At 39.2% G+C, this 20,373-nt stretch overlaps 1 protein-coding gene across 2 annotated transcripts; it reads right to left on the bottom strand.

Annotated features, from left to right (window-relative positions):
* Positions 1 to 15,607: 15,607 nt before the first annotated feature.
* Positions 15,608 to 17,655, bottom strand: LOC145161014 (heavy metal-associated isoprenylated plant protein 6-like). Of its 2 annotated transcripts, none has more exons than XM_079080434.1 (5): positions 17,548 to 17,655; positions 17,292 to 17,451; positions 16,792 to 17,009; positions 16,588 to 16,675; positions 15,608 to 16,420 (listed from the first exon to the last, which is right to left on the bottom strand). In XM_079080434.1, exons 1-5 carry the CDS (start codon positions 17,554 to 17,556, stop codon positions 15,825 to 15,827), a joined length of 1,071 nt encoding a protein of 356 aa, XP_078936560.1. In that variant the 5' UTR covers positions 17,557 to 17,655; the 3' UTR covers positions 15,608 to 15,824. The 2 variants fall into 2 exon arrangements, with proteins under 2 accessions (XP_078936560.1, XP_078936561.1); XM_079080435.1 differs by having other exon boundaries at positions 17,553 to 17,639.
* Positions 17,656 to 20,373: the final 2,718 nt, after the last annotated feature.

Raw genomic sequence — 20,373 nt, 5'->3', positions numbered from 1 at the left:
GAAAAATGATTGCTTTTTTCTTTTGTTTATACCTTTTTGTTTACCTACTTTGATGAATGAAATGACATTGGGTAAAAAATAGGATATTTTTAACTAATCAAAATATATAATATGTATTGTTTTTCATTTATTAGTGATAAATATTTTTCAAAAAACTCTTTATTTGTATTTGAAATGGTTAATTTGAATTGTCTAATATTATCCATTGTTTCAATCAAATGTCACAACTTAAATTTTTATACTATATCTAATTACGATTTGCTATTTTCATTAACTTTTTGTTCCATTTCAATTAACAAAAAATATTTTTACGAAATTCTAAAATTGTTCTACCATATTTCGCATCTCTAAATATTATTAAAAAAAACCCTTAATTCACAACTGAAGAAATCATGATCTTTGATTGCATTTCATTAATAGGTTTTCCACCATTAGATCATTTTGCTGACATCACCCTTGTCACGTGTATTTTTTCCCACCTAAAGAAATTACCATCAGATTATTTTGCATCTAGGTTTCAAATAAAATTAAAACAGATACCGTAAAGCTTAGGCATAAAATCAGGAAAATGATATGGAGTTATGAATTTTCCTATTTTAAATGGCTACAAAACTATTTATGTCCCTCGTCGTTAATTTTCTATCTCAAACCATAGCTTCGCGAAAGAACACAAATGACAAAAGTATGAGCGACTGTGGAATTTCGAATAATCAAATAATTCAGGAAGTAAAACATGCAAAGTGAAACACAATAATAAACTAATTAACTATGGTCTCAAAACTATTGAATATAAATAATCTCTATTATTTAATCACCATAATAATTATGACTTTATTCATTGTATAATGTTTCAAGTAATCAACTAATCACTTGAATTATACACCAGTCTTGCCATGTTATGAACATGCATACTAATATATTATGCCTCTCTATGGTCCTTCCTTTGTGAACAGACCAACTGAACATCATTCCAATGATGCTCATTTCACAATTCCAAATTCTTATCACTATCCAAGATCTGATGGAAGTCCTACTTAACATGCATTAATATTCTGTGATATCAAGATTCCAAAGTCTCAAAGACGAGTCTTTGATATTACAAAATATCACATTGGAACTTTGTTACTAGAAACAATTCCATGGTTATAAATTTTCTAATTCAAGGTATACTCCTTGAACACTTCTCTTGCATTAAAGTTTCCAACTCACATGTAGACTTTTCAAGTATCTCCCATTGTGGAAACATTTCCATATTTCCATATGACCATCAATTCTAATCAAGAACCATCTCAATCCAGAATCATGTCACTATGGTCCATCCAAATTAATATCATACTTCTAACTGTCCATAAACAACCAGTCTTTTGGTATAACCTTAGAATGTTCTTGACAATTGTTTAACAACTTTAGTCACACAAAATTCTAGTCATTTTTTCTCACAATGCTCTGATCATTTGAAAAATTAGAACAAATGAATATTATCGCATATGTAATTGATCCTATATATGAAACATATGGGACTCGATTCATCATGTATCATATAAAGATTTGATATTTGTTAAATCTCTTGCAATAATATTTCCATATATTGAATTTCCTATGTTGAACCATTTCAACATGATATTCATTATGTCTATGACTAAGTTCTATTAAACTATACAATCTAAACCTTTAGATTTGAAAAAAAAAAGTATGAGTGCCCTTTCCCTTAAGTCTACTATAGCGAAACAATTCCTAAACTTTACAATTTGAAAATTGGAAACATTGTTCCCTACGAACAATATTGTCAACATGCAATACTAGCATAACAATCATGCGCCCACTAGCTTTGACATGTATCTATAAATTAACTGGACTTCTAGAAATCAGTACTCTTGACTTTCTTACTGAAGTACAGATTTATTGTAACACCTCAAATTTTAAACCATTTTATTTCATTTTTAATTTACCAAATAAAGTTTCACAAACCAAGTCATCAAAATATATGTGTCAAAAACAACCATCATCACAAAATATAAGAGTATATCAAACTTTCCCAATAACAAATCTCCCAACGAGTGTGTACAATCAGACCTTCGCCTTCCCGCGGTCCTCAAAAGTACCTAAAACATAAAAATCAGCAACTGTAAGCACGAAGCTTAGTGAGTTCCCCATGATACCATATACATCACAACATAAATAAACATATATGGGTTATCAGCAACCTTGGGGACTATCAGCAGTCCCTGTGGGCAACAACACGCCCTATGGGTTATCAGTAACCCTGGAGACTACCCACAGTCTCAGTCACACATATCAACATAATACAAAAATAACAATAAACTCAGTTAGTCATCACAAATACAATTATCCTACCACACAGGTAAGAATAAGTGAGGAGACTCACCTGGTACTGATGACAAGTAAATCTCACACCCGAACTGCCGACACTAGACTCCGCCTAATCAAGGAAATAATTAACCCTGATTAATAATTAAGGTCCATAACTCAAATCGCGAGTCCAAATCCCACAACTAACTCCTTTAAGGGCAAAAAGTCCATTTTGCCCGTCCCTTGGTCCAAAACCCTAAATCTTGACCCAAAGTCAAAAGTCAACGAAAGTCAACTGCACAGCACGTACGCTGGGCATACTCTTTCTTACGCGGGGCGTACTACTCGAACAACGACCAATCGGGGATGAAACCGGCTACGCGGGGCATAGCCAGGAGTACACCCTGCGCACTCCATCTGATTCAACTTCACCAACTTTTGTGTCTTAATCCGTTAAGACACCTATCCCAACTTCAGATCTGACCATCCTAGGGTGTCGTAACCCATAAAGTCATTGACTTTAATCCTTTGCATGGCTAGAAAAGACCCAATGCAACAAACTTTAACTTCCATCACACTCTAACTCACTTTACTCATGCATGGGCCATAGGGAATGATCAAGCAACCATTTTTTTTATCAATCTACAAGTCCTAAAATGCATGAAAGGATCGCTAATATTCTATGGAGCGCTTCAAATTCATAAAGGTCCAAACTTTAGGACAAAAAGCTCATAAAACTCATCCATGGAGATCAAAAAGGAAACTCATCAAGGTATAAACTTTATACCTGAAAAAGATGCACAATGATGAGTAGTTTCTGGATCTAAGAGCTTGCAAGCAACACCAGATTCTTCACTAGTCTTATTCTTCAACAAAAGCCAACAAAATCCCCATCAAGCTTCAAGATCTTCACTTACAAGGAAAGCACTCAAGATTAGGGTTTAGAAGGAGTGGAGGCTGACTATGGGAGGTCTAAGGGTGAGTTAATGACTTTAAATAGGGGTAAAACCCTAAAATTTAGGGTTTTTGAGACTGGGCTAATACGCCCGACGTACCACATGTACACCCAGCGTACTGGCATGGACTCCCCGATCCGGACTTCTCACGAGTACGTTGTGTGTACCCCTTTCATACGCCCAACGTACGGCTGATTTGCGGAAGGTTAAACAACAAGGGACCAAATAAGAAAACTTCAATTAGGTTAAGGGTTAAGGTAAAAATACCGGATAATCGGATGTTACAATTCTCCCCCAATAGAATCAGACTTCGCCCTTGAAGTCATCCTTGGGAAACAGATCAGGATAGTGCTTGCGCATCTCAGGCTCGGGCTCCCATGTCCACTATGAGCCTTTCCGATGTTGCCACTGAACTTTGACCAAGTTCACTACCTTGTTCCTCAAGGTCTTCACTCTCCGATCCATAATTGCACGACTTCTCAACGTAGTTCAGGCGATCATCAACCTGAATGTCCTCCAAAGGGACCGCAACAGTCTCGTCAGCTATACAATTCCTCAGCTGGGAAACATGGAAGGTATCATGAATCTATCTCAACTCCTCCGGTAGCTCCAACCGGTAAGCCACTTTGCCCACACGGGCCAAAACTCAGAAATAGCCAATAAACCTGGGGCCCAGCTTGCCCCGCTTCCTGAAGCGGATAACACCCTTCCAGGGTGACACCTTCAGAAGCACCAAGTCCCCCACCTGAAAGTCTAGCTCAGAGCGTTGTTGATCCTCATAACTCTTCTGGAGGCTCTAGGACGTCAGCAATCTCTGTCTAACTTGCTATATAAGCTCGGTCGTTTTGAGAACTACCACCGTGCTCCCCATGACTCTCTGTCCAACCTCACCCCAAAAAATAGGAGTCCGACATCTCCTTCCATACATAATCTTAAAGGAGGGCATGCCAATACTGGCATGATGGCTGTTGTTATAAGAAAACTCAGCCAACGGGAGATAGGAGTCCCAACTCCCACCAAAGTCAATGATACAGACACGCAAGATATCCTCGAGCGTTTGAATAGTCTGCTCGCTCTTCCCGTCCATATGAGGATGATATGTAGTACTGAAGTGTAGCATGGTACCTAACTCCTTGTGAAACCTCTTCCAGAACCTAGAAGTAAAATGAACATCGTGGTCCGACACAATCGAAATCGGTACCCCATGCCGAGCCACCACCTCTCGAACATGAATCTCAGCTTGCTACTCTGCAGAAGAGCTCTCGCTAATGGCTAGAAAGTGAGCACTCTTCGTGGGATGATCCACTATCACCAGATAGCATCAACACCCCTCACTGTCCTCAGAAACTTCGTAATAAAATCCATGGTGATCTGCTCCCACTTCCATAGGGGAACCTCTAAAGGCTGCAATTTGCCATGAGGGCGCTGGTGCTCGGCCTTGACCTTCCGGCAGGTCGAACATCGCTCTACAAACCATGTCGCGTCTCTATTCATACACTACCACCAGTAACTATGCTTCAGGTCGAGATACATCTTAGTAGCCCCTGGATGAATGGAAAATATCGAATTGTGGGCCTCCTCCATTGAAATTCGTTGAGCCCCACCCGCATAAGGTAACCAAACCCGCTCATGAAGGGTCAAAGCCCTCGGCTATCGATATCAAAGGCCGAAATATGGCCGATCACCCGCTCACTTTTCCGATTTTCTTCCTTTATGGTCTCCGAATGCGCTTCTTTGATAATCTCTAAAACTAGGGTCATCACAGTCCTCCTGATACACACATACGGTGTGAACCGTCCTTTTTTTGACAAAAAGGATCGGTGCACCCCAAGGAGAACTTATATTCACTTATGAATAAATATGAAATAATTGGCATATGTTAACGATTCAAAAAGTTGATTATAAAGACATAACTTCGCAACGCTTCCAATTTTGTTTTAATTATCACTACATTATTTGTTATTACTAACCATATTTTCATTATATATTCTTAAAAAATTAATTGATGGTGATACCAAGTCCATATATTTATTCGTTTTTAAAATTCTGATTAACACCCGTGATAAGAGCATAGTGGTGGAGGAATAAAATTATATATAAAATATCAAATAAAAGGCCAATCATGTAACATTCAAAATCCATGTATTATGTTTATGCCCTCGAAGTATTTTATTTTTGGCATTTGACGACCCTCCGTACGATGGGCGTACATGTGAGTATGCTTAGCATACTCAGGCGTATGCATCGGGTGACCGAGGCTCGTACGTGGGTCGTAACGGCATGTACGCGAGGCGTACGAGGTCGAAGACTAAAACCCTAATGACCGGACTTGTGCCCTATTTAATCTCATTTATGACCTTGAACCCCCTCCTTACCAGCCACCATTGCTTTCAAATGCCTCTAAAACCCTAAATCTTTTGTGAGTGATTCTTGAGCTTAAAGTGCCTAAAATACCCCCCTTTTTGGTGTGCTAGCAAGGAGAAGAAAGTGGTGAGCAAGCCTTGAATGTGGGAAGAGCTTTTGGATCCTGAATCTAGAGTATATTGGGGAGCTAGTGGAGGTAAAAAGCTCATACCTTGCTATTGTTTTTGCTAGTTTAAGTTAGGGTTTGGTTTTAAGCCCTTTCTTGGTCCATGAACCCTCTTTTGCGAGTTTGGGCAACTCCATGCATGAGATGTTAGATCCAAGCTCTTTAGGCATGTTGAAGGCATAAAAATGCTATCTTGATGATTATTAAAACTCCATGCATGAATTTTGGGTCTTAAAAGGGGTCTTAATGGGTGAAATGAGGTGTTGGGTTCCCATGTGGCATGCAAGGGCATAAAGTTGCCAACTTTATGCCCTAGGACCTCTTAATCGACTCAGATTTGGTTTTGGACGTTGAGTTTCCACATATTAAGTACTTAACGGCCTTTGGTGCATAAGCTGCTTGTACGTTGGACGTACTACCAAGTACGCTGCGCGTACCACCTGAGAGGCGAATACGCTAAGCGTACTAAGGTTGTACGTTGGGCGTATGCCTTTAGTGGGTGTTGGGCTTTCGGTAGGTCTTTGAGTCATTTAGGCTTTGCTTAGCCTTGGGCCTGGATCGATTAGGGTAATTAGGACTTGGATATTATTTTGGGCCATGGGATTCAAGTTGGACCTATTGGGCCTTATGGCCCATTATTGTTTTGGACCTTGAATGTGGGCCCATTTAGGAAGTAAGTCTTACGGGCCTTAGTAGAGGATCTCGGACTTTGGATTTTGGGCCTTTGGCTAGGTTGTGTCATAATCCTAATTAGGGCAATCTGTATGTTTATTCAGTGCGAGATTTTTGATCAGTAGCCGAGCAGCTATTGTCCCGGCAGACTGAGGTGAGTCTTTTCACCATAACTTCGGGTCTAAGGCACCAAGGCCGGCCCAATATTCATTTATGTTGAATGCTAGTTGTTGTATGTTATATGTTGTGACTGGGTTGAAATACACCCTAGGGCGGGGGCCCAGTATGACATGATGGGTTGAAATATACCCCAAGGTGGGGCCCACTGTGATCTGTTTGGGTTGAAATATACCCCATGGCGGGGGCCCATACTTTTTTGGGTTTGGAATGAACCCTAGGGCTGGTCCCATTTGTATGTATTGCATGTGTTATTTTGGGAAAACTCACTAAGTGTTTGCTTACAGTTGTATTGTGATTTCAGGTACGTCTGGTTTCAAGGGGAAGGGCCTGACTTGATGGCGCAACATGCACTCTCCACTATTTTTCGCATTCATTGATATGGATACTCTGTTGATTTTTCATCTTGGCTTTTATGTAATGGATTCTTAGTATTAAACTTATGGTTGCAAACCTTATTTAAAAATGAAAATTTTTATCTAGATTTTTAGGCTGTTACAAGTTGGTATCAGAGCCTTGGTTTGAGGATTCGGGCACACTCTCGGGTGTATCAGAACTAAAACTGAGGAAATGGTAAACCTTTTTAAAAGAAACAAAATTTAGGTTTTTCTGAAAATGGTTTTCTTGAGTAAATGGGAGAGTGCAATGCGCGAAATCGGCCGAGCTCAAGTAAGTGTTTCCCAAAATTTAACCATATCATGAATGTATTTCTTGAAATCAATTTTGACTCTGTTAATTGCTAAGTGTATGCTTTCAAAGTTGTATATGCTTAGGATTGCATAGCCCTAGAATGATGAATTCTGCCTTATTTCATGTTCCTTGTTTAGTTGTGGTCTTAGGGTAGAGGCTTTATTTGACAGTCTATGTGATTCTATTTGTGTATAACTTGCATGCATAAGGCAACCTGCGGTGTTGATAGAGGTTTCTGGTTCTGAGAGGATTGTGAAATACTAAAAGAGTCTAGGTTATGCGTATGTGTTGTATATTATAGGTCATGTTTTATTTATAGTTTAGTGATTTAGAGGTATCAGGTATGGCTTTGAGGAAGGTACAGGTAGGTGTGGAAGGTAGTATTGGGTCTGTACTACTGAAAGCACAAGACCTGTACCCGAGGCAAGGGTAGACCTGGAACTCTAAGGAGTTCGGTGGGGATGTATCCATTCGAACTTCCTTATCAATCGTTCTCTATGTTGTATTTTCAGTTGAGGATGGTGATGGTTACGAGAGGAGGTTCAGGCTCGGGATCAGGTTCAGGATCAGGTTCAGGCTCTGGTGTGGAGCCTATTGATGGGAAGTTGCGTGAGCTTATCGCATCTGAGGTTACTCGCGACATCCTTGATGCTACTCCGGTGATTTTCGGTACCGTCAAGGAGGGGATCAAAGAGATTGAGGAGCGGCTCAGGTCTTTCCGAGCCGAGATCGTTGCGGGTCAGGTTGGGACTCGAACTCCCTCATTCCGGGAGTTCAAGGCGTGTGGTGTGCCTGAGTTCTTTGGGGTTAAGGACCCCATTGCTAGTCGTCGCTGGATCGCTGACATGGAGAATGCTTAACACACGATTTTTTGCCCCGATGCGGAAAAGGTGGGATTCGCGTCCTGTATGTTGAGCGACCGAGCGCGATACTGGTGGGAGGAGGTTACCCACGAGGTAGGGTCAGAAGGTGTGACTGTTATGACATGGGAGGATTTTGTATGGAGATTTGACTAGGAGTTTGCACCGACCATAGAGGTTCAGCAGCTGGTGAGGGAGTTCCAGGACCTTCACCAGACCACGGAGACTGTGGCGGAGATTACCGCCAAGTTTAAGGAGAGGGTTCTTTTGGTTTCGCAGAACACTACAGACGAGGAGATGAGGAAGACGAGATATCACGCCATGCTGAGGGATGATATCCATAAGTTGTGAGTTTCTCAGGGTGCAAAACCCTGAATGACATGATTGAGAAGGCCCGTGAGCGGGAAATTGAGTTAGAGCTTCGCACGAAGCAGAAGCCAGAGCAGGTTTCGATGGCAGTGGGTCAGGCCAAGAAGCCTAAGACCACCGATGTTTACAGCAGAGGCCAGTAGGTTCGGGACCGATGCGTCAAGTGCGGCAGGCCGCACGGTGGACCTTGTCCATCAGCGGGATCAGGGTGTTTTGGTTGCGGTCATGCGGGCCATATGAGCAAGGATTGCCCTACGAAGTCCTTGTTTCCGCTGCAACCAGACTGGTCATAAAAAGGTCGATTTTACGAGGTTGTCTGGTGGAGCAGTGGTGGCGTCTGCGCCTGCTACATTGAGGATTACAAATGGCCGTCAGGGCAAGGTGAAGACTCCTGCGGTGAAGAGCCGAGAGTTTCAGCTGACTACGGATGAGGCCCGAGCATTGTCGGACGTCGTGACTGGTATGTGATTTATCTTTATCCTTATTCCTTTATTATTTTATGCTTACGTTGTCATGATCTCATATAGGGACCTTTTTGGTCAATGGATTGTCGGCTCATGTTCTTTTTGATTCGGGGGCCACCCGATCATTTTTATCTCTTGTGCTCAGCAAGAAGTTTCGAGATTTTTTGGGGACTTTGGATTCCCCTCTTGAGGTGGAGATTGCGGATGACCGTACTGTGAGCGTTGCGAGGGTATTTCGGAGGAGTATTCTGAACATGTTCGGCGAGAGTTTTCCTATTGACTTGGTACCAATTCCCTTGAGGGGATTAAAGGTGATCATTGGGATGGACTGGTTGGGGCCCAATGGGGTTGTAATTGATTGTGAGTGACAATCGGTGAGAGTTGGAACCCCAAGTGGGGGAGAAATGGTCATTCATGGTGAGAGAGCCTTGCATGGGCCAGCTCTCTGTTCGGCTGCGAGGGCTAGGAGGCTTCTTCAACAGGGTTGTTATCGGTATCTGGCTTATGTTTCAGATTCCATGGTGGAGACCACATCAAAGTTGAGCAGGGTACCAATTGTGCGAGACTTTCCCAATGTTTTTCTAGAGGAGTTGCCTGGAGTGCCTCCCGAGAGACAGGTTAAGTTCCGGATCGATTTGATGCCTGGAGCAACTCCGATAGCCAAGGCGCTGTATCGTCTAGGTCCACCTAAGATGCACGAGTTGTCTACGCAGCTGCAGGAGCTGCTAGATAGGGGTTTTATTTGTTCGAGCGATTCCCCGTGGGGGCACCGATCCTATTTGTGAAGAAGAAGGATGGGTCACATAGGATGTGTATTGATTATCGGGATCTGAACAAGCTGACGGTGAAGAACCGTTACCCGCTTCCGAGGATCGACGATTTATTTGATCAGCTTCACGGTGCCTCTTGGTTTTCCAAGATCGACCTTCGGTCAGGGTATCATCAGATGAGGACTAGGGATGAAGATATTCAGAAGACAGCCTTCAGAACTCGATATGGTTATTATGAGTTCATGGTGATGCCATTCGGGCTCACCAATGCTCCATCAGTGTTCATGGATCTCATGAACCGGGTGTGCAGACCGATGTTGGATCGGTCCATGATTGTTTTTATTGATGACATTCTAGTCTACTCCAATACCAAGGAGCAACATGAGCAACATTTGCGGGAGGTATCGGAGACCTTAAGGAGGGAGAGGCTTTTTGCCAAATTCTCCAAGTGTGAGTTTTGGTTGCGTGAGGTGCAGTTTTTGGGGCACATCATCAACCGGGGAGGTATCTTAGTGGACTCGGCCAAAATTGAGGCTATGATGCGTTGGGAAGTACCGAAGAACGCATCGGAGATTCGGAGTTTCTTGGGTCTTGCAGGGTATCATCAAAGGTTTATTCAGGATTTCTTAAAAATTGCAGTGCCTTTGACTCATTTGACCAAGAAGAATGTGATCTTCCGGTGGGGTCCAAATCAGCAATTGGCCTTTGAGACTTTGAGACAGAAATTATGTGAGGCCCCGATTCTTGCATTACCCGAGGGGTTGGAGTATTTTGTGTTGTATTGTGACGCTTCTATTTCGGGTTTGGGGTCTGTCCTTATGCAGAGGGGGAATGTGATTTCTTATGCCTCGAAGCAGCTAAAGCCTCATAAGGTGAATTACCCCACTCATGATTTGGAATTGGGGGCGGTGGTGTTTACCCTCAAGATTTGGAGGCATTACTTGTATGGGGTTCGATGCACTATTTACACTGATCATAAGAGCTTGAAGCATTTGATAGATCAGCCGAACTTAAATATGTGACAGAGGAAGTGGTTGGACGTGGTAAAGGACTATGACTGCAAGATTTTGTACCATCCTCGGAAGGCCAATGTGGTGGCCGATGCTTTGCGTCGTAAGGCGGCGAGTACTCCGATCCGAGATATTTTCTTGAGGATGACGGTTATCTCACCATTGATGGATATGATTAAGGGGGCACATGTTGAAGGATTGAAAAAGGAAAATTGGAAGACTGAACGGATTAGGGGGTAGATTCCTTTGTTTTCCAGAGACAGTCGGGGATTATTGACTCAGTGTAGTAGGGTGTGGGTACCGGCATTTGGTGGGGTGAGGCAGAAGATTTTGGAGAAGGCGCATAAGTCCAAGTTTTTTATCCATCTGGGGGCCACGAAGATGTACCTGGGATTGAGCTATTGTTGGGCCTGTATGAAAAGGGAATTTGCTTGGTTTGTGGAGAGGTGTTTGACCTGTAGGAAGTTCAAAGCTGAGCATTAGAGGCCTCACGATAAGGTTCATCTGTTACCCATCCCCATGTGGAAATGGGAAGAGATCACCACGGATTTTATCACAAAATTACCCAGGACGGCGCAGGGTGTTGACTCTATTTGGGTTATTGTGGACAGGCTAACCAAGAGTGCACACTCTATCCCGATTGCTGAGAAATTAGCGGATATTTATGTTCGGGAGGTGGTAGCCAGGCATGTTGTGCCGGTGTCTGTGGTCTCAGACCGCAATGTTAGGTTCACCTCTAGGTTTTAGAGGAAGTTTCATGAGGATTTAGGCACCCAATTACATTTTAGTACAACTTACCACCCCCATACCGATGGACAGAGCGAGCGGACGATACAAACGCTCGAGTATATGCTCCGGTCATGCGTTATAGACTTCGCAGGGAGTTGGGATACTTACCTCCTACTAGCAGAGTTTTCCTACAACAACAATTATCATGCTAGTATTGAACGAACCCCATTCAAGATGCTATATGGTCGAAAGTGTAAGACTCAAATTTGCTGGGGGAGGTTGGCCATCGAGTCATGGGAAGCACCGAAGTGGTGCTTAAGACCACTGAGTTGATTCAACAGGTGCGTGACAGGCTGCAGTCGCGCAGAGTCATCAGAAAAGTATGTTGGCCAACGTCGATCGGATCTCGAGTTTTAGGTGGGGGACTTCGTATTACTGAAGGTATCGCCGTGGAAGGGTGTCATCCGCTTTTGGAAGAGAGGCAAGTTGGGACCCCAATTCATTAGTCCATTCAGGATCTCTGCCCGATTTGGCAAGGTTGCGTATTGGTTTGATCTCCCTGTTGAGCTGAGTCAGATCCATAACACATTCCATATGTCTCAAGTGCGGAAGTGTGTATCAGATGAGGCTGTAGTTATTTCTTTGGATGATATTCAAGTGGATGAGAGCCTGAACTATGTTGAGAAGCCCATTGCAGTTCTGGATAGAAAAAACTAAAGCACTTCGTAATAAGGTGGTGAAGCTAGTAAAGGTGCAATGCCAGCACCAGAAGGGCTCCGAAAAGACTTGGGAGCCAGAGGACGAGATGAGAGTACATTACCCGGATCTATTTGCGTCAGCGGACTTCGAGGACAAAGTCTAGTTCAAGTGGGGAAAAGTTGTAACATTCAAAATCCAGGTATTCTGTTTATGCCCTTGAAGTATTTCATTTTTGGCATTTGAGGACTCTTCGTACGCTGGGCATACATGTGAGTACGCTTAGCGTACTCAGGCGCATGCATCGGGTGACCGAGGCTCATACGCGAGGCGTACAAGGCCGAAGACTAAAACCCTAATGACCAGACTTGTGCCCTATTTAATCTCATTTATGACCTTGAACCCCCTTCCTTACCAACCTCCATTGCTTTCAAACGCCTCTAAAACCCTAAATCGTTTGTGAGTGATTCTTGAGATTAAAGTGCCTAAAATACCCCCTTTTTGGTGTGCTAGCAAGGAGAAGAAAGTGGTGAGCAAGCCTTGAACGTGGGAAGAGATTTTAGATCCTGAATCTAGAGTATCTTGGGGAGCTAGTGGAGGTAAAAAGCTCATACCTTGCTATTGTTTTTGCTAGTTTTAGTTAGGGTTTGGTTTTAAGCCCTTTCTTGGTCCATGAGCCCTCTTTTGCGAGTTTGGGCAACTCCAGAGGGTTGAGATGTTAGATCCAAGCTCTTTAGGCATGTTGAAGGCATAAAAATGCTAGCTTGATGACTATTAAGACTCCGTGCATGAATTTAGGGTCTTAAAAGGGGTCTTAATGGGTTAAATGAGGTGTTGGGTTCCCATGTGGCATGCAAGGGCATAAAGTTGCCAACTTTATGCCCTAGGACCTCTTAATCGGCTCATATATGGTTTTGGACGTTGAGTTTCCACGTATCAAGTCCTTAATGGCCTTTGGTGCATAAGTTGCTTGTACGTGGACGTACTACCTTGTACGCTGCACGTACCACCTCAGAGCCGAGTACGCTAAGCATACTAAGGTTGTACGTTGAGCGTACGCCTTCAGTGGGTGTTGGGCTTTCGGTGGGCCTTTGAGTCATTTGGGCTTTGCTTAAACTTGGGCCTGGATCGATTAGGGTAATTGGGCCTTGGACATTATTTTGGGCCATGGGATTCAAGGTTGGACCTATTGGGCCTTGTGGCGCATTATTGTTTTGGACCTTGAATGCGGGCCCATTTAGGAAGTAAGTCTTATGGGCCTTAGTAGAGGATCTCGGACTTTGGATTTTGGTCCTTTGGCTAGGTTGTGTCATAATCCTAATTAGGGTAATCTATATGTTTATTCAGTGTGAGATTTTTTTTCAGTAGCCGAGTAGCTATTGTGTCAGCAGACTGAGGTGAGTCTTCTCACCATAACTTCGGGTCTAAGGCACCAAGGCCGGCTCAATATTCATTTATGTTGAAGGCTAGTTGTTGTATGTTATATGTTGTGATTGGGTTGAAATATACCGTAAGGAGGGGGCCCAGTATGACATGATGGGTTGAAATATACCCTAGGGCAGGGCCCACTATGATGTGTGTGGGTTGAAATATACCCCAGGGCGATGCCCATACTTGTTTTGGGTTTGGAATGAACCCCATGGCTGGACCCATTTTTATGTATTGCATGTGTTATTTTGGGAAAACTCACTAAGCGCTTGGTTACAGTTGTATTGTGATTTTAGGTGCGTCTGGTTCCAAGGGTAAGGGACCGGCTTGATGGCGCAGCATGCACTCTCCACTTTTTGTCCGCATTCATTGATATGGATACTCTAATGATTTTGCATGTTGGCTTTTATGTAATGGATTCTTAGTATTAAACTTATGGTTATAAACCTTGTTTAAAAATGAAAAATTTTATCTGGATTTTTGGGCTGTTACAAATCAGTTAAAACTTTGACATACCTACAATATTACTAGCGTTCTGCGATTGACTTTCTATGTGAATCTTGGGACAAATTGATATGAACCGTTCCGATAGTATAATTACTATGTTTTTAATCTAATTAACCTAATTGGAATACATAAGTTTTTTGCAACATTATCAATTAATGATAAACTTTTGGATGGAAAAATGGAAGTCAAGAATGTAATCCTCTTCAACTATACCCACAAAAACTCTTTTGTGATTCACGTTTGTGAAATTTAATGCATTTTCATGATTCGGGAGGATCACAATTTCTAATTCTCACGCCATGTGTTGTTCTTTTTCCTATAAAATCTATTCTAATAAATGAATAACTTTTTGTCACATGTCACATTCTCATTCAATTTGTCAAATATCATTTTGTGGTTATTTTGAATTAATATTTTATCAACATATCATTTTATGGGTTATCTTATTTTATTAATTTCTATATAATATTTTAATGTAATAATTACAATAAATATAATAATAAATGGATATTAATTTTATTAATGGACTTACCTTCTAGTTTCAAAAATCCCAAATTAAAGCTCATTATTTTTTTTGTTTATTTATTTAAATTATTTGTTTAAATTTAAAAGATAAAAAAACATTTTAATTTTAATAATTCATTATTTTTTTTATTTTCTCAAAAATTCAAAGTTTTCAAATATTTAGACATTTATATTTATTTATTTTTAAATTAACTCATATAATATATGAGTCTCACAACTAATATGTTAATATTTAGAATATATATTAGACATTGTCTATATACTGTATTATTATCTCATTATATTTTAAAAGATTGTTTTATGTTAGTGTAATTTCGCCAATCAGATGACTATTACGTGACTTTCTTAAATATTCTCAATAGTCAAAGAAAATAAGAAAATTTAATAAGTTTATATTTAATATTATATTATTATAGTTATAGGGACAAAACGTTACCAAACGAAACAAGTTAGGTTCGTCTCCAATATGTTTTTATGGTAAAAGAAGTTAACAATTATGCATGTTGAAAATGTTTTGATTATGAAAATTAAGAGCCATTTTAGTAATTCGTTTGGCGGTTGTAGAATAGTATATCTACATAATACAGTAGTAATATCACAATAATTACAAAAATATCATTTTTGAATACATTTAAAAATCTTTGTAATTTTTTGGAAACCACAAGCAAAAACTTAACAGGTCGATCGAAATTGTACATAGCTAATTATTGAATTTAAAATTTTATTAGGTTTAGCTTTATCCATTTTATATTATCAATAAATTTTAAACCAATAGCATCATATACAAAACAAACTTAATAAAAAATAGTAAAATAGAACTCATGAATTAAAAAACATTAATCGTGTGGCATGATTACAACCATAGAATTATAATATGGACCATTCATTATTTTTTGTAGATAATGTTACATACATTATTCATCACAAAATTGAATATCTAACCATAGTTTTATACTCAATCATAAACAAAGTCAAATAATAAAACAAACCTAACGTTAAACCACCCTTCTAAAACTAATTTTTTAATTCTATTTTATAACCTTACGATATAATAATAATCTATATGTCTCATTTTCACCAATCCCGTTTATCTATTTTTTTTACATTTTTTAATTTATATTTAAAATTTATTTACATAACTGAACATGCATTCGGGTTTTCGTCACTAAACATCCCTGAATCAGTCACTCGAGGATCGTGAAGGTACATCGGCGGCGGCGGCAATGGCGGTGGATGCGAATATTCCATTCCATGTCCGTAATTATAACCTTGAGATACATAGCCATGACTAGAAGATGCTAACACTCCATAATCTTGATTATAATAATTCTGATTGTAATAATTCTGGTTATACGATGGCATCGTGTATGTGTAAGGATTATGACCGGAATATTCCAATCTGTTGACCACCTCTATCCCCTTCTTCTTATCTTCACCACCGCCACCACCACCACCTGCCGCCTTAACAACACCGTCGCCGCCTTTAGCCTTTGTATCACCACCACCACCACCTTCCTTCTCTTTCTTATCACCTCCACCTCCACCTTCTCCCTTTTCTTTCTTGTCATCTTTTGCATCAGTACTTCCTTTTTCTTCCTTTTTAGGAGGGACAATATCGATTTTCCTTTTAAGTTTTTCCTTTAAATGGGGAAGGAGTTCTTTCACGTTCATTGTCCCTTTCACTGTGACCAAATCCCTGCCGGAATCTGGCGTCACTGATTCTACACCTGTTACAAAAGACAAATATATATGATCAGATTAAACAAATCAATAATTCGATACGTCATCTGAAACAAACTTTTTTATTTAGAAAAATGGCTTCTTAATTTATTCAACTGTTATGGTCATTTATTATGTGCTATGAGGAATATTTGGTAGAATATTAAACACTTACCATCGATCTTTGATATCTGTCGTTTGATTTTGTGTATGCATCCGTCGCAGTGTAGTGGAATCTTGAGAACCACCGTACTCGGTTGAGGCTATACAGCAACCACCACCAAAAAAAAAAAACAATCAAATACAATATAAATTTAAAAAAAAAAATCATTAATTTAATGGAAATAAACCCAGCATTTACATTAATTAATTGCAGTACCTCTTTTGGTTTTTTGTCATCGGCGGGTTTTTTCTCCGGTGGCTTTTCATCGGGCTTCTTATCACCTCCACCTCCGCCGTCCTTTTTGGGCTGAGGAGAGAGGATCTCCACCTTCTTCTTGGTCTTGTACTCTACTCGTTCCTTGATGCGCGTGGGATCCACCTTCCCCGTTACCATTAGTTTGTTGCCGGGGGTGTCGGCCTTCACACTTTCCACACCTACAAACACGTAGTTTTCATTTCCCGTCGTTAGTTACACCAACAGGAGTTACGAGTCTAACGTACGCCATTTGCATACAGATACATTCAACCTTTTGTTGGAATTATTATTATTATTTTTAATTTTATTAAAACTAAAAAAATAATCCCTCTTGGCAACTCCGTCACGTTCATAGCTTTGACGGAATAAACAAGCAATATATAGTTATACACACTATGTCTCTATTATTCAACCCTCATATGATTCGGTTTTGAATTATGGAAATCTGTTATGGTTACTACCTTCGAAGTGGCGTATAGATTTTATGATTTTTTTGGCACATCCATCGCAATGCAAGTCAAGTTTAAGAACGACGGTTAGAGGGCCACCGTCGGCCTTTTTTGGTCCGCCGGCGGCGTCGGCAGGCTTTTTCTCACCAGCTTCCTTCTTTGTATCATCTTTCTGTAATTAACAAAATAGGAAAGAAACAAAAGTTAGATTAACGATAACGGCTAGATCGAGGGAGGAAACTGAAGCTGATATTTTTCAAACACCAACCTCACCCATTGGAATGATTATGACTTTTGAACAAACAAAGGGTTGAATTGGAAATTTGGGAATCGGTTTGAAGATTGGAATTGGAGGCAAAGGCGGGGATTTATAGGGAGAATGAAATGGGTTTTGATTTATGTATTTGATGTATCATGTATGTATGTGTGTTATATGTATGATGTTGATTATGTATGTGATGATGGATGCTGGATGTATGATGGGACAAGACGGGTGGGTAGTATTTGACCGATCGTGGTTTGTCCGACAGAAAAATGTGGGTTTGCGTCATGCGTGACTGACCCGAATTTAACTTTGACCCGATTGAAGGTTTGATTGACTTTATTGCCCTCATACTACGGCGCCGTAGATTTGGCTGCTGGGTTTCTACCGGTGGGATGATTTACTATTAATTGCTGTCATTTAAAATTGTAGGCGCAATATGTTTTTTATAAGTCTTGCATATATTTTTTTTTCTACTGTTTTTAACGTTATATTATTATTAAAAAGGGATAATGACTTGAAAGGGTAACGAACTTTCGTTTTTGTTCACATTAGTCACTAAACTTTTTTTCGTTATGTATTTGTCACTGAACTATTGAAACTGTTTACATTTTACCCTTATTACCGGTCATAAGGGTAAAATGTGAACAGTTTCAATAGTTCAGTGACAAATACATAATGAAAATAAGTTTACTGACTAAATGTTAACAAAGACGAAAGTTCGTTTCCCTTTAAAAAAGTTCAATGACTAAATGTGAACAAACTTCCTCTTGTATTATGTTTTAGCAAATTATTTATTTTTGTTAAATTGTAGCAACATTTGTTGGTGAAGAAATCTATGAAATAAGAAAAAAACAGAACCCCGAAAAATATATTAAGAAAACGAAAAACCGAAACTGAAATAAAAAACCAATGGTTTGGTATTTTCCAAAATAAAAAATCACAATTTTCCAATCTGATTTTGGTTTTACAAAAATTCAACTTTCGGATTTCCATATCTAAATCTCTCCTCCTTTTTATAATCGAAAAATGATTATAAAACCAAAAAGGGAATGAGAAAAAACGCTCAATTCAGAATTTTTCTATCCAAAACTCTCCATTGTGACATGAGAGATAGAGAGAGAGAGACATGTAAACACCTCTATATAAGGTGGGTTCATACCACATGTAGAGGTGTGCTTGAGAGATGTAACATTGAGAGTGTTAGTGTATGTTAATTATGTAGATTTATATTTAGATCATTTTTTGTAAACACCTTTCATAGTCGAATGCATCTCCAAACCAATGGTCATAATTCACATCAGTGAGAATGATTCATTTTTTTGTAAAACCAAAATTAGATTGGAAATTTTGATTTTTTATTTTGGAAAATGCCAAACCATTGGTTTTTTATTTCGGTTTCGGTTTTTCGTTTTTTTTTTAATATATTTTCGGGGTTTTGTTTTTTTTATTTCATAGATTTCTTCATTAACAAATGTTGCTAGAATTTAACAAAAATAAATAATTTGCTAAAACATAATACAATAAGAAGTTTGTTCACATTTAGTCATTGAACTTTTCTAGAGGGAAACGAACTTTTGATTTTGTTCATATTTAGTCACTAAACTTTTTTTCATTATATATTTGCCACTGAACTATTGAAACTGTTCACATTTTACCCTTATGACCGGTAACAACCGGTCATAAGGGTAAAATGTGAACAATTTCAATAGTTCAGTGACAAATAGATAACGAAAAAAATTTAGTGACTAAATGTCAACAAAATCGAAAGTTTGTTACCTTTTCAAGTCATTATCCCTATTAAAAAATAACTAGTAAGAAACTAACAAAAAAAAAATAAGAAACTAACAAAAAAATAAGACGATATCTATTAGGGAGTCATTTGTTCCAATATCAACATTGCACCATCGTACTATCGTAGGAACAATGCCCAACATATTCATAACGCACAAAAGTGTGGTCGATAGATTCATCTTCATGAAGGTAGAGAGGACACATTATATTCGGAACTAGAACTCCTCTGAATCGAAGTGCTGCTAATGTTATTGTTCAAATCATCAAATGACTAACTTATGTTGAAATTTAAAATGTTATATAGTTATGTCGATAGTTTTCATACGAGTTTTAATTGGGTTTTTTGTTAGAATATATGGTTAAATTTTTTATATCTATGCATTAGCTCTAAACCTCTAACTCTTATAAGTTAGAATTATGAATATGTTTTGGATGTTCTAGTCTTGACTAAGGAAATAACTAAACAGTTTCTTAACAGTATATCATCTAATATAATTATATATGGCTTACATATATTTTAGTCTAGAATGTTTTTTTTACAAATATAATTAAATTTGAAATTTGTGTTACGGTTTTATTTTTTGGTCCATGTAAAACGTAATTCTAACTTTTGTTCTTGTTTTTTTAAACCCTTTTTCCTTTATTGATTCATAATTTGTAAAAATAAAAATTATTTGCAGCCACCAAACTCCAACCATATGCCTACCCTCGACCTGAACCCATCGTTGTATGCCAATACTTGAATTGGTATAACTCAAAGTGCAAAAGAAAGAGGAGCTAAAGATCATAACGTATTGTTCAAATGACTAACATCAAAAGGGGTAAGTAATTAACTAAATATGTACATACCCATTCTCGATGGTAACAAAGTAACTTGCAAATCGTATTAATCTCCATAAATGTTTGTAAACTGCCCACATCTTCTTATACATTTTTTAGAACAACAAAATAATCTATTCTTATATTACAATTTATGTCTCCAAAAAGACATTAATCCATAACCTCTTAAATGAGAGAATCACTAATTACTATTAGCTT

This window comes from Lactuca virosa, chromosome 2, assembly GCF_052849685.1.
Source record: "Lactuca virosa cultivar CGN04683 chromosome 2, Lactuca_virosa_CGN04683_v6, whole genome shotgun sequence".
NCBI lineage: Eukaryota > Viridiplantae > Streptophyta > Magnoliopsida > Asterales > Asteraceae > Lactuca > Lactuca virosa.
The sequence above is the reverse complement of the archived record's forward strand: the minus strand, read 5'-3'. Positions and strand labels throughout refer to the sequence as shown.

What these genes read in the sequence shown, in the direction of transcription:
- LOC145161014 (XM_079080434.1), bottom strand. An exon ending in ATCTATACGCCACTTCGAAG is followed by an intron (nt 17,010 to 17,291) that starts GTAGTAACCATA and finishes ACGTGTTTGTAG; the next exon opens with GTGTGGAAAGTGTGAAGGCC. An exon ending in ACAGATATCAAAGATCGATG is followed by an intron (nt 16,421 to 16,587) that starts GTAAGTGTTTAA and finishes CTTTTGTAACAG; the next exon opens with GTGTAGAATCAGTGACGCCA.